A 14,394-nucleotide genomic window follows, 5' to 3' on the forward strand; every position below is an offset into this window, starting at 1 on the left:
TGAACCAGGAAGTACTCTTGAGAAGGAGGCTGAGGGGGAAGACAGAGGCCTGGGGATCTGGCCAGAGGACCGGACAAGAGAAAGAGCCTAAGGCAGAGAGGAAGGCTCTGGGTGAAAGATTCTTGTTTTTCAAATGAGCCCTGGGAAACAGGAAGCATCCGGCTTAAAGGGCCCCTCGTGATCTTGAACATAGGCCTCTCACCTATGGCCACGAGGGCAAACAACCACTGACCACTGACAGTGGACTACTCTACTCTTTCTTTAGTCTGGATGCTGCTTCTCAGCTTCTTCATCTCTAAAATGGGTAAATAATCACTTGGCTGGTAAAGCTCTCAGTCGGGTTAAAGGGGGTAACTCCCGTCAGATGCTTTGAGTATCCTCACTTTTGCTGTGCTCAGTAGAGATGCCTGTGAAATCTCTGTACAACCAGGGAGGACATACGGACACACAATGAATGTTTCTCCTAGACAGGCAGCATGTATTCTAAGAAGCAAAATTGCATGCCTTCCCAGCACTTGATCAGCTCTGCAATAGGAAAGTCTCCTTTCTTCTTCTCACAGCTACTGCGTAGCAAGACTGCTTTCTAACCTTCGCTGTAGCCAGACGTGACCCTAGGATGGATTATTGGCCCATGAGGAAGAGGGGTATGTGCAGCTTACTTCCAGCACTCGGGGAGGCAGAGGCAGGCAGATCTCTGTGAGTTCCAGGCCATCCTGGTCTACAGAGTGAATTCCAAGACATCCAGGGCTGTACAGAAAAACCTTGTCTTAAAAAAAAACAAGGTGAGAGGTTTCGGGGGTGCGAGGGGGGAGAGGGAACTCAAAAGGAAGGTTGGTATGCCCCTCTCCTTCCTCTCATGCTAAAGAGATGGGGGCTATGTGTTAGCATGAGGTGAAGCAGAAAGCTGGATCTGGCCACCAGAAACCCACGATGGCCCATGTTGGTACTGAGTACATCGAGAACTCTGTTTACCAGACAAATCCTGACATGTATGTAAATAAGAAATAAATATCTTACTGTTTAAGTCACAGTTAGTTTGCTCTCTGTTATGTACAACTGAAGCTAAAATCTTTGCTATAACAAGTAGATCTAATGGATACATGTGATCTCTCTCGCTTATTGAAACCTGCAGACCAAGACTTGTATCCACTAGCCTCTGTAGCAGGATCCAGGGGCCCTGAGAGAGGAAGGACGGGGGTGTAGCTGAGGACGAGTCTACTATGGACCCCGGAGAGAGAACCTTGAGACTGGGGGGGTGGGGTGAGGGGTGTCAACAATGAGTCGGAATTTTCACAACGGGAAATTACACAAGAGGCACTGTCTGAGGGAAAAGCTAAAAAACGAATGCCATGCTGTTTGAGTGAGATGCCAGCCAGGAGGAAAGACTGAGGCAGGCTCTCCTGTCTCAGCTGTCAATCAAAGTTGACCTTCTTTGTAATGGAGACCAAGTGAAGATTTTTTTAAAAATGTCATTTGTTTCCTGTTGGGTTTGGTTTTTCTACAGCTCGATGATAAGACCAGAACGATTTATCTGAGAGCGACTGGTACTGCCTCAACGTAAATAAAAGAGACAGAAGGGCGGGGTCAGAGAGGAAGACCTTTAAGGAGGTGATGGCACGTACATGCGTACAAGACCGGGGCCTGGGGACCAGGGCCTTGGGAATGATGGCAGGAAGGGGTGATAAGGTTAAGGCAGAATCCCTGACTTACTAATGTTCACAGGCACACAGAGCTGTGAGCAAGTTCTCGCCAGGATCAATGCAAAGAGCATTTGAGCAACAAAACGTGATTTCTTCCCTCCCAGGGCTTAAAAAAGGCAGGACGTGCTCCCCAGCTCTGCGAAGCCTTTCTTGATCTTTCTCTTCTCCCTGGACCAGCGGTCTATTGAGCCCAGTCCTGTTCACCTTACGGATAGTCCTGTTCCACTGTACTTCATTACTCTTGGAATTTCTTATCCTACTTCCTGTACAAGTCCCTCTACTAGACCTTAAATCTCGTATAGGCAGGAAGCCCGTGATTCTTCACTGAATGGGACACAGTGCCTGGGCCATAGCAGGGAATCAATCAAAGTTGTAGAAAAAAACAATAACTAGATTGATAAAGCTCTATGCAGTGCCACTGGTTAGCAAAAAAAAAAAAAAAAAGGTATGACTGGCCAAGACATTTATACTGTCTGAAACTCATGGCAATCCTCCCGCCTCAGCCTCCTGAATGTGAGATTACAAGTATGCTCCACTACACCCAGCTTTATAATTACTATTTTTAAGTGTACTTAAAAATTTGGGAGATATATACCCTTTTTAATAGATAAAGATATAATGATACTTCATAAGGGACATTTCATTTTTTTTAAATGAATTTGAATCAGAAAAGATTCAAATTAATCTGGTGGGTAGGATATAAGCAAAAATAAACGGAGTCTTCCCTGAATCCGCCCATGTATATGTATATGTATATGTATATGTATATGTATATGTATATATGTCTTCTTGAAATGTCAGGCTCTACCCTGGAAGCACCTCCTTCAAGTTCTAAGACATTACGTGGGGGTTCTCTTGGGGTCTGAGGACTAATGTTGAGGCTGTAAGAATTACCGATTCATCTCTTCTTTGTTAGGGTCCCCTTCTGAGTCAGAGGAAGAGACTCCTGGAGAAAGGAAAACAAGAGACCGATCATTTACTAAACAAACTCCAAAGACCTAAAAAAAGAAACTTAGACTTAGGAAGGGGCCTAGTGGTTCCCCCGTGAACATTCAATCTGTCAAAGGAGGAAAGTTCACCCGAAGAGGCCAAGGGAGCCCTTCAAGGCCATGAGCCTCGTGAGTGTTACAATGTTATACAGTTCAAAAGAACTGGGCCCTGTTCTGAATCCCAGTGGGTAAAACACCTGCTAAGGTTTTGGGATTGGCAGGGTGCTCTTTGCAGGCACCCCCTTGTGTTCACAAATCCTCAGAGTGGGTGAAAGGGGATTATTCCGGATTCCAAACATTGCAGGTGTGGGTGGGGGCTCTTCCGTCCTGTCCTAATATTAACAAGTTATCCTTCATCTCGGGGGTGGGAGTCTTCTAGGTCCAGATGCCAGAATGAAAAGATACACAAACAGCAATGCAATCTCAGTTCTCCTACCAGATGCCTGAGCCTAGATTGCCTTCTCAAGATAGCAAACTCCAGGAATATACAGTAGAGCTAAATCTGGAGGTATTTATTGTGCTCTTGTGCTCCAAAAACTTGAGGCTAAAAATGCTGAGCACATTCCTGCCGGTGTATTTATTCACTAAATGTTTGTCAAATATTCAATATGTGCTTCGTTCTGTGGAAACCATTAGGAGATGGGAATAAGGAGCAACGAGACCACTTTGGCCTTGCAATCTTCTTGGCAAATGAATGTTTATTCCATGATCATATAACACGCAAGGGCAAGGTATTTGTACAACACTTAAGGTATCAACTAGGCAAAAACAGGGACTAGAGAATTGTGCCCTAGATCAAACCCGGAGGACGAAGCTAATAGGATCACAAGCTTGGTAGACACCCCACGACTACAACTTGATTTATCCTCTAAAACTACTTCTGTTGAAACCGCCTTCCTTCCCAAAGCTCTCAAGTGGTCACCCGGTTTCTACTCCTGGCTCTCGACAGTGTGTCTTCTCAACCAGCAGCTAGGGAACCCATCATGTTATGCCACGCGGTCCCTCCTCAGAACCTCCCAGGATTTCCTGTGTTACTCAAAAGCAAAGCCCTTGAGGTGACTGAAGAGGATTTAGGATCTGTTCGCCTGCCTCCCCGCACCTCAGCCTCACCTTGGGCTTCAGGCTTCCTTTGCTCTCGTTCTTGCTTGCTCTACTCTGGTCACATTAGCTCGACTCTTCCTATTTTGTTTAAATTGTCTTTATTATTATTACTATTTTTATTAGCATGTACATGTGTGTATGTGTGCATGTGTGCGTGTTGTGTGTGGTTGTGTGTGTGTGTGCGCGCGCTCGCACGTGTGGTGTGTGTGGTATGTGTGTGTGTGTGTTGTATGTGTGTGGTATGTGTATGTCCCTGTGTGTGTGCATGGGCACGCTTGTATGTGTGTGTGTGTGTGTGTGTGTGTGTGTGTGTGTGTACTGTATAGGTATGCGTGAAGGTCAGAGGACAGCATTTCTGAGTTGGGTCTCTCCTCCACCGTGGGTACCAGTGTTCAACTCAGGTTCTGGGCTTTTAGTCACCAAGGCATCTCATTGGCCCCACGCTGGCTCATTTCTACCTCGAGACTGGCACCTCTTACCTCTGAGCTACCACACTCGCTGATCTTTCTGCCTACGTGATTTCCCTGGACTCTCCTGTGGCCACCAGCTTTTCCCTCAAATGTCACCTGGTGAGTGAGCTCTTTATTGATCATCTCTTTTCCTATTTCTTTTGCAATGTTATGTATTTATCATGGTTTATCTCATTTGTTTGGAGTTTCTCCCATTATAACGGGAATTCATCGGCACATCCGCTGAAGAGTTTTGTCTACTTGGTTCATGACTAGTATCCCCAGTGTCTAGATGGGTAGAAAAGCCCCCCCCTACAAATGTTTACGTAACTACAGATAGTTAGAACATGTCACACTCCAAAAGTATTTAGCTTTACCTTCTATGTAAATCTCAGCGGAAGTTGAATCTGTCCCATAAATGTTGGAAGCAAAGCATGAGTATCGTCCTGTGTCCTCTTCGAAGGCCTCGGCGATGGTCAGTGAGTGAAGGTTTCCTGCCTGCACAATGTGGATATCTGGAGAGTTTTCAAGCTCCTTGCCTTCACAATACCACCTGCAAGGACGAGTATATCGCCATCAGACACAGCAGAAACCGGAGAGTTGTCAGGGATGGTGGGATTTACAGGGGAGGTGGAGGTGGCAGCGTCAGAGGTTCAAGGTCATCCTAGCCTACATATTGGAGGTCAGCCTGAGCTATAGGAGGCCCTGCCTCAAAACAACTACAACAAACTACAACCAAAACGAACACATGAAACTGAATAATATCAAGAGTAGAGATGGCTCCAGCTGTTTCCTGAGGAGACCTACATACAAGCTTTGAGTCAGAATGCGAAGTAAACCTTTGGTTCGGTATTGTTTGAGTGTAACAGCGAGATGAGTCGGCAGTATCCAAACCACACTGATATTTTACTCCGGGAATTGAGAAGTGACTCCTGCTGAAAATGACAATGGTGAGCTGGCTCAGCGGTTAAGAGCTACTGCTAGCCGAGAAGCCTGAATCCCGTTCCGAGCACAGAGCTCACAACCACTTGGGATCCCAGCTACCGGGTATTGGATGCTCTTCTGTCCTCCATGGACGCTGTCTTGCAACACTGCACATAAACTCACACATATACACACATGCTTTTGTTGTTGTTGTTGTTTTTAAAGAATTATACAACTGAGAGATGTTGAGAAAACCAACACTGTCAATCACAAAGCTGAGTCTGCGATACAGATGTTCATTTCCTCCCTAGTTTTTATAGCGCACATCAAGTGCTACTTCATCTCATCTAGAGAGCCTTAAAGAGGTGGGAAGTGTTTATGATGTCTGGTGCACTTGTGTATGGCACTATACGAAATTTAATTTATTCTGTTACTACTTTGCCTAGGACTGACCTAGCCCTGGTAGATAGCCCAAGTTAAAAGTTTCTATGCATGATGTATGGTTTGTTTGTTTATTTATTTGTTTGTTTAAGACAGGATCTCACTATGGTAACTATGGTTCCATAGCCTGGAACTCACATAGACCAGATTGGCCTCAAACTCCAAAATCCACCTGCCTCTGCTTCCTGAGGACTGGGATTTAAGGTGTAGACTGCATGCCTTGCTGGTCTTTTATTTTAATTCTGTATATTTAGTTAGAACCTTTTACTACATATGGCATATGGGGTATTTTTTTCTAGCCAAAAGTTAATACAAAATAATATATGGAATATTTAGGGGCTGGAGAGATGGGTCAGTGGTTAAGGGTGCTTATTGCCTTACAGAGGACTGCAGTTTAGTTCCTGAATGCTTATAAGATGGCTCATAACAGCTTGTAACTACTCCATCTCCAAGGGATCCAACATCCTTTTCTGGCCTCATGAATACCTGCATTTACATGCACAGACATACATATAATTTTTTTTAAAATGTATCTTTGAAAAAAGAAAGAATAAAATGTGGAAGGTGCCTAGTAAGAAGAACAAACATTGAAATATAATTTCTCACATAACAGTTTTGAAAGAAAAATCTATTGATCACTTCCATATATATTAGTGATAAGAAAAAAATAATATATTATTCCAGTTGGGCCATGGTAGTGCACACCTTTAATCCCAGCACTCGGGAGGCAGAGGCAGGCACATTTCTGAGTTTGAGGCCAGCCTGGTCTACAGAGTGAGTTCCAGGACAGCCAGGGCTACACAGAGAAACCTTGTCTTGAAAAATAAACAAAAAAGTGGTATCATTCGTAGGAAAGGACTGTAGCAGTGATGTTAAAATCACAGATATACTTTGTTCTTGGAACCAACAACCTCACTGGGATGTGTACAGAGAGACTTGCAAATGTACACACTAGGAAATATACAGGTTACCCTTAGAAGAGCAAGCCATTAGAAATAAGCTAACTGTTCATCTTTAGGTCATTGTTCTCCAAGCTAAGATACAGCCACTATACAATGGAACATGGCAGCTCCCAAAGGAGGATGGGAGGGAGCACCAAGTGTCAATGTAGACGGATCCCTAAGATATACTTAACCCTGAGTGGCTTAGCTCCCCCCCCCCACAACTTGACCAAAGCAGGATTCTAACACTCACTCTAGAAATCACATCTGTTCACCTACTTTCCACAGGCAAGCTGCTCGCTTCTCTTGCATAAATACATCACGGTCACCCCTGTGTCCAGGTTCTCCCTTCCTCTGCTTTCTACCACTATAAACATAACTCATCCATGGATCTGTGGCTTAGATATCACCTCCCACATGAGGCTACACTTACCACCAATAATTACTGTGTTTTCTAACTCCACCTTTAAAAAAAAAAAAGACTTAATTTACATCCTGAAAGTTCTGATTGTCTGTGATCTTTCACTGAGTCTTTGTTTTGAAGTTCTGTTTGTCTTGCACTGGGTTCCCAACCTTTGAATTTTATCTTCACAGGGATAGTCTGCCTCATCCAGGACAGCGCCTTTGCACTCCTGAAGCATCTGCAGGGCCTAGCACAGCTCTGTCCCCTTTCTTCTTTGGCATCTTATGTCATCTCTTAGTGTCAAGCACACCTCCACCTCTGATCTGCTTTCTCAGCCCGGGCTGAGTCTCTCCTCTCCTCTCCCCCATCCCCTTCTGTTTCAGCCTTATGAGCCCACTGAACCCTTCTCTACCACGGACCTTTATGTAGACGGTGTTTTCATTGATAGGGGATCTTATTACATTTGTGAAAAGCTTTCCCATGGTGGAGCGTGCCTGCTGGAGCATGCTTGTGGAGGTCAGAGGACAGCCTGTGGGAGTCAGTTCTCTCCTTCCACTATTCGGGTCCCAGGAATTGAACTCAGGTCATCAGACCTGGTGACAGGTGCCTCTACCCTCTGAGTCATCTTCCTCCAGGCCCTTGACATAGGCTCTTACTAAGAATCCCAGTTTGGCTTGAAACTTGTTTATGTTGCCCAGGCCGACCTTGGCTTTTTGTCCTGCCTCCACCTTCTGAGTGCTGGGATTACATGCATGTCCTCCCACATCTGGCTTCACTGTGGGATTTTTGTGATCCCTAAAGTCATCTGCCCCAGATCTTCACAATGATCTGTTGGGGCTTGGTCTGGTGCTGTGTATACACATGTTATATTCTGTTCTCCAAGATCCGGCTGTCCCCAGAGGAGAGAATTCTCACATATACCAGCCTTGGTTATGTAAACCTCGCTCCCCAGTTTAAAGTTAATTGGTTAATAAAATGCTAGAGCCTGCGATTGGGCAGTAGAGAGAGAAAGGAAGGACTTGAGGATCGAGTGAGGCATCTCAGGAGACCAGAAGAGGAAGGAGGAAGGAGCACAGGGGGAGGATAAGGTCACCATGAGGCCAGGTGGATCACGATGGATCATTCATGGGAATGAATGACTCAGGTGAGACTCAAACAGCAAGTAACAAGTTGCCTATGGCTGGAAAGTAAGTTACAATAGCTCACAACCTGCCCAAGCTTGGCTTAAAAGCTTGTAAATAAAATACCAGGTACTTGTGCCTTTTATACAGGCTAGCTAGAATAATAACTAATTTTGACATGAGCCTCGCTAAATGAGACCACTGCTCAAATATCATGTTCTGGGAGAAGCTTCCCAGACCCTTTTCCCAGGACGGCCTCTTTCTATTCATTCTATCACGCTAACCCAGGCATTAGTTACTTTCCGTAGCAATGACCAAGCAGTGACCTTGGCTAACTACACAAAGGAGGAAGAATTTTCCTTGGCTCAGTTTTGAGGGGTCTAGTCCTTGCTTGCTTGTCCCAACAGTCTACTTCCTCCAACTGGGCCTTCTTCCTAAAGTTTCTAATCTTCCAACATGGCATCAGGAGCAAGATGACCATTCAATATATAAACCCATGGGGACATTTATATCCAAACCGTGGTACGTTCCTTCGTCATCTTCTCAGTATCCCTTACTATTTGAAATCATATGAACTTACCTGGTCACTGTCTGCGGGCCCCCCGCCCCCCGCTCCCCCAGTAAAGCCCACATCATTCACAGCTGTGCCCTGGTCCATGCAGGTACTCAGAAGGAAAGGGTTGATGGACTTGTCGAATGAGCAAACAAAATGACCGAAAACATTCATGGTTGATGTTTTATGGGTGTGCGTTTGCTTCATCAGACTCATGGCCCATCTCTGAGCAGCAGATACAGGACCTGCGACTGCCAAGACAGTTTCACACGGCTCCCGGGGCACACAGCTAACCAAGACTGTGAGGAGTGGCCATGAATGAACCTGAAACACTGGGCTTTTGATCAAACACTGTGTGTTAAGCATATTTATCATCATTTTTTTCCATTTGAAATACTCAGAAAATGAGACTAAAAAGATCTTCTTTCTTTCTTTCTTTCTTTCTTTCTTTCTTTCTTCCTTCCTTTCTTCCTTCCTTTCTTTCTTCCTCCTCCTCCTCCTCCTCCTCTTCTTCTTCTTCTCCTCCCTCTCCCTCTCCCTCTCTCTCTCCCTCTCCCTCCCTCTCTCTCTTACTTTCTTGTTCCTTCCCAGGAGTCTTGGAATGGAGTCTCTTGAAGCCAACTCAAGTTTTTAAAACTTGGTAAGTGGACAAAGATGACCTTGGATTCCTCATGCTTCTGACCCCACATCCTGAATGCTGAGATGACAGAATAAAAGACCGTTCTAAAGGCACAGAGCCACAAAAACTAAAAGAACTCTGAAGGAAAACAAGAGCAGACGCTCCCTTCGGGTGCAGTGGGAAGATGGACAGAGAGATGCAAATCCAGCATTTCCTCGGGGCTGTCAGTGAAAGATGCTTTGAGCAGCCAGATCCCAGAAAACTGGGTCATGGAGACAGGAGATTGGTGACAGCAGGGGGGAAGACATGGAATGTAAATCGAGGAAAGGTTACAAGTTTGGGGAATGAGCCTCCACTTCAGGTCACTGCCCCTCAGCTGAGCAGTCAGCCATTGTCCCAGGAGGGCTAGACTGCAGGGTGAGCAAGCAGAGGTCCCAGAGATGAGCAAGGGAAAGAAGGGCTTCAAGGAGGGGTTTCTCTGGGGAAAACCCAAGGGCTTAACCTCACAGACCAGGCTGGTCTGAAGTTCATACACTGACAGAATCGAGTCAAATTTGTTTCATGTTCAAACACATACAGACAAAGAAGCCAGGTATATGCCACTGTGCCGAGCCTTTAAAATGAGCTTTCAAGTTAACGACCAGAGTCACGAGTGTGGCTGTGGCCTCTCCGCACACATGGGACAATGAGACATGTTCTTCCTCTACCAGTGCTGCCCCTCATCTCTGCCATAGGTCCTTCCCACCCCTGTCCTCATGTCACTTGTTACGTGTCTGTTAGCCTCTCTTCCCCTTCCCTCTCCAACCCTAAACACGTAAGTAATCTCTCCTACATCGTGTAGACACAATGTAAAGTGACAGTCTGGGGTCACAGATAAGTGACCAGGTAACTGCCTCCCACACAAGAGGCCTTGGGCTTAGCCCTAAGCACCAAGACAGGAAAATATGCATTAATTATATGCAAATAACAAATAAAATACATGGCTTTATATAGGGGGACTCAAGCGTTATAGATAGCCACAGGGGTCTTCCGGAATCGATCCACTGATAACAGTGGGTGCTATGTAAACAAAGAACCTTACCCCATAAGGCTGTGAAGTGACAGACAGTTTTCCAGTAACAAGCAACTAACCATTAAATATTTTTGATATAACAATATATTGAGGCAACATGAAAGGAAAAAATCGGGGTGCTGGTTTAATGCAGGGATGCTGTCTCAGCCAACAGACAGAAATCAACAGAGAATAGCTTACGCCAGCGTATGCTCAGAGGCATCTCGCTGAACTAAGGTCTCTCACTTTCTGTGAGAACAAAAGTGAGATTATTTGCCCATTGTATTCACAGTTACCCTGATGCAGCAAAAGCCACAGAAAGTAAAGAGAGCACGGGGTGTTTCAGCCACATTAATGGAAGCATGTCACAGAGCAGACTAAGACAGCGAGCCCAACACACCCACAAAGAACAGAGTTGGACAAAGCAGCAAAAAGCATTAGTTTTTATCAACCCCCGCCCCCCCCCCCACCCCTTGGAGGCTGTGTCTCACTCTGTAGTCTGGGCTGGCCTGGAACAATGTAGCCCAGGTTACCTTCTTCCTCTCGGGTGCTGGAATGGAAGGGGTGTGCACCCAGCAGCTTTTTATTGAATCTTAACCCTGAGTCTATGTTTTTAAATATCCTGGGTGATGGAGTGGGGTGTGACAGAAGGGATTGCTGCCTCTTGAGGAGGGTCCTTGTGCTGTGCTCAAACTGAAGGCTAAGCTAACTGTTTAATGCATGGTGTGATCTTTTAGGTGGATCTTTAACTTGAAACCTGGTAGACGGGATATGGACACTCAGACCTGGGTCACGAACCACAGGAAGCAAATTTGTCATCTCATGTAAGAACAGCGGACAGTATTTGCTGCTGACAGGTTAAAAAATGTCTTTCCTGGGAGAAACCAGAAAACTTTTATGTCTCCTACAGTGAGTTTAGGTTTCTTACTACCTTAAAGTTTTGATTACTTTTTTAAAAAGTGTAATCAATGATTTAACAAATGATTTTTTTAATGCCACGTTTTGGAAGATCTGCATTCTTCACTTCCCAAATGACAAATGGAAGATATTGTCCCTGTGGAGTTCAAAATGACCCGGTGGGTTTTAACACCAGGGGACAAAAGTTCTTTGGTAGGATTCAGGTTTCCCCCTGTGCACTAACCTTTAAGAAGCCATGAGCTGAAAGGCTGAGAAACACTAATGTTTCCAATCCCCCATCAGTACTGACACTTCAGTACTGGGTGACTTCAGCCCCAACAGCATATTACAATAGACTGAGTGCCGAAGCAAATTCACATGTGTACATACAACATATATCACACATACCTATCATACAGACACTTACTAAAGCAATGCCACTCTTCTGGCTAAGTTTTTTGATTTGGAAAATACTCTTCATCAAATTATTTTAGAGTGACCTGTTTTATTATTATTATTATTATTATTATTAATTATTATAAAATGGATGAATACTTGGAACACTGTACTTTTCATTTCTAACATGATATGTAATTATAACTCATATGAACAAAATTTCTAGGCTGGAGACAGTAAGCTTGTTTCTGTACAGGAAGGGATCGGGGAGGGAGGAGACAGGGAGGGAGAGGAGGAAGGAAGGGGAGGACATAAGAAAAAGCCTTCTTTTGGGCCTCAGTGATCTTTAAGATTGTAAAAGGGAACTAAGAACAAAAATATTGAGCACTGTGAACTGTAAGAGACCTAGAGGGAAATAAACAGGAAACTGTAAGGAGAATCGAAAGTAGTCCGCTCTGTAATAGTTGCTCTTTTATTTTTTTATTTTTATTTTTTGAGATAGTGTCCTGGGTAACATGGAACTCACTTTATAAGAACCAAGCTGGCCTCAGACTCTCAGGAAGCCACCCATCTCTGCCACTGGGGAGCTGGAATCGAGGCGTGTGCTACCACGCCCTGACCTGTATTTCAATTTTCGAATTTAGATTGTATGTGCGTTGGTGTTTGGGTTACATGGATGTCTGTCCATCTTGTGTGTGTGTGTGTGTGTGTGTGTGTGTGTGTGTGTGTGTGTGTGTGTGTATGTGTGTGTGTGTGCCTGGTGCTCACGGAGTGTGAGTGATGCATGCCCCGGGACTAGTGTTACAGAGGGTTTGTGAGCTGTTAGGTGGGCGCTGGGTTTTAGCCCAGGTCGTGTAGAAGAGTATATAGCACTCTTAACCACTAAGCTATCTCTCTAGTGTCTGCATTTGAATTTTTAAGCAATGTATCAGGGTGTTTTTTTTTTCCTAAAACAAATGTAAGTAGTTTTTTTTTTTAAACAAATAAATTTCTTCCTTTATGTAAACATTATAGGACTGTCTCAATTCCTTCCGTAAGCTTTCTCTTCTTTACCGGAAGAAAGTGGGATCATCTCCGGGAAATTGGATGCCCAGAGGGAGCTAAGTGGGTGGGGTGGGGTTGGGGGAGGGTGGGATGGGGTGGGGTGGGGTGGGGTGAGTACGCGTGTAGGTTCCCGTGCTTGAGCCCTTAGTCAGAAGCATTGAAAATGCTTACTCAGCCTGTCCGACTGGCTTCGGCTAGGGCTGTTCCTCAGCCCTTTTTTTAATCTCTTTCACACTGAGATCCAATCAGAAACTAGAGTGTCCAGATTGCCTTCCGAAAGGCTCCTAACCCCACCCAGCACCCTGAAGCCTTCCGAGGGTGGGAGAGAGACCCCTGACCACAGAGCTACCCTTGTTCCGGAAAGCTCTCGGAGAGATGACCTCACCTACTCCAGATTTCCAGAATGCCAATCCCTAGACACTCACAGGAGGGCAGGAGATGCCCAGTGTGGTTTGAGGCTCAGAAGAAATGAGGCACCGGGTTGGGGAAATAGGGCAGATCCAAGCCTCACTTTTACATGCCAGAGTCACGACTGGCCAAGTCTGCCAGTCTGTTTTCCAGATTTTTTTTTTTTTGGCTGCCTATCATTATATTTTACTGTTAATTACTAGTGCATCTAAAACGCGACTTGGATAAATATTGTGACTTGTCGTCTCAGCACGTTAACAAGTTCTAAGTATAATTTGATCATGTTCTTCTGACTCGCCAGTAATAGTGCTTGTTAAGAGAGCGCTTGCTTCGAGTTCTCCCTTAACCTTGCCCCAGTCCTTCCAAAGTCCCCTTCCGACCGCACCTTCTGTTATTTTGGTAGGCCCTGTTCCCTTTCTTTCTAGAACCTACAGATGATGAATTGATTTGCAAGTTTATATGTTTAACGTCACTTTCCCTGATTGGCTGTGAAGACCACAGGACCTATCAAGGACAAGAAGCTATGTTGTGTTTTAAAACAATTTATATTCTTCTTTTAAAAATGTTTATGTATGCTGGGCAGTGGTGTCACCCCCACACACACACACACACACCTTTGATTCCAGCACTGTTGAGGCAGAGGCAGGCAGATCCCTGAGTTCAAGGCCAGCCTGGTCTACAGTGAGTTACAGGGCTGGCCTGTATCACAAAACCAAAACCCTGTCTCAAAAACAAAAAGAAAAGAGAAAAGAAATGTGTATGAGTTCTTTCAGGTGAGAGCAAGTTGATAACTTAAGAGAAGCACAAACAAGCTGCTGTCACAGATGAAGACACTGACCCCGCCCTTACCACTTGGCTACATTTATGTAGAGCAAAGGAGACTCTTCTGGGCAACAAGAAGAAAGCAATTCCTAAACTTGGGGTGACCGGGGTTTCAGAATTCTCCATTCCTGGTCTCCTCCCAGGTGCTGGGATCAGGGGTTTATAGATCCCCAGGCTGGCCTCTAACTCTCCCTAGCTTAGGATGGCCTTGAACTTCTGACCTTCCTACCTCTACCTCCCGAATTCATCAAACCAGGGAATCAGACCAGGGTTTTGTGCCTATAAGGCAAACACTTTACCAGCTGAATTTCATCCCCTAAAATAATATGTTTTAAAGAGTAGATTACGTTGGTCAAGGCTCACTTGCCCCAAACTTGAACTGCTTCTACCTAGAAACTCTTCCTTTTCTTTAAGCCATTGCCTTCATGTCTAAATCATCACACAATCTGCTTATTTATTAAGGTTAGCCTTTATTGTCTGTTCTCCTTCCAGAATGTAGTATTTTAGGAAACTTCATTTTCCTTAAAGGACTCCT

The 14,394-nt window shown here is 44.9% G+C and overlaps 1 protein-coding gene across 1 annotated transcript in view; it reads right to left on the reverse strand.

Moving 5' to 3' along the window:
• The window catches only part of Mypn (myopalladin), an 88,158-nt gene that overhangs the window by 48,844 nt on the left and 24,920 nt on the right, over positions 1–14,394 (reverse strand). The window contains exons 3-4 of the mRNA NM_182992.2: positions 4,617–4,792; positions 2,595–2,646 (exon numbers count right to left, since the gene is read on the reverse strand). Coding sequence (NP_892037.2) covers positions 2,595–2,646; positions 4,617–4,792 — 228 coding nt within the window. The remainder of the gene's footprint in view (positions 1–2,594; positions 2,647–4,616; positions 4,793–14,394) is intronic.

Source organism: Mus musculus, chromosome 10, assembly GCF_000001635.26.
Source record: "Mus musculus strain C57BL/6J chromosome 10, GRCm38.p6 C57BL/6J".
Classification (NCBI taxonomy): Eukaryota; Metazoa; Chordata; class Mammalia; order Rodentia; family Muridae; genus Mus; species Mus musculus.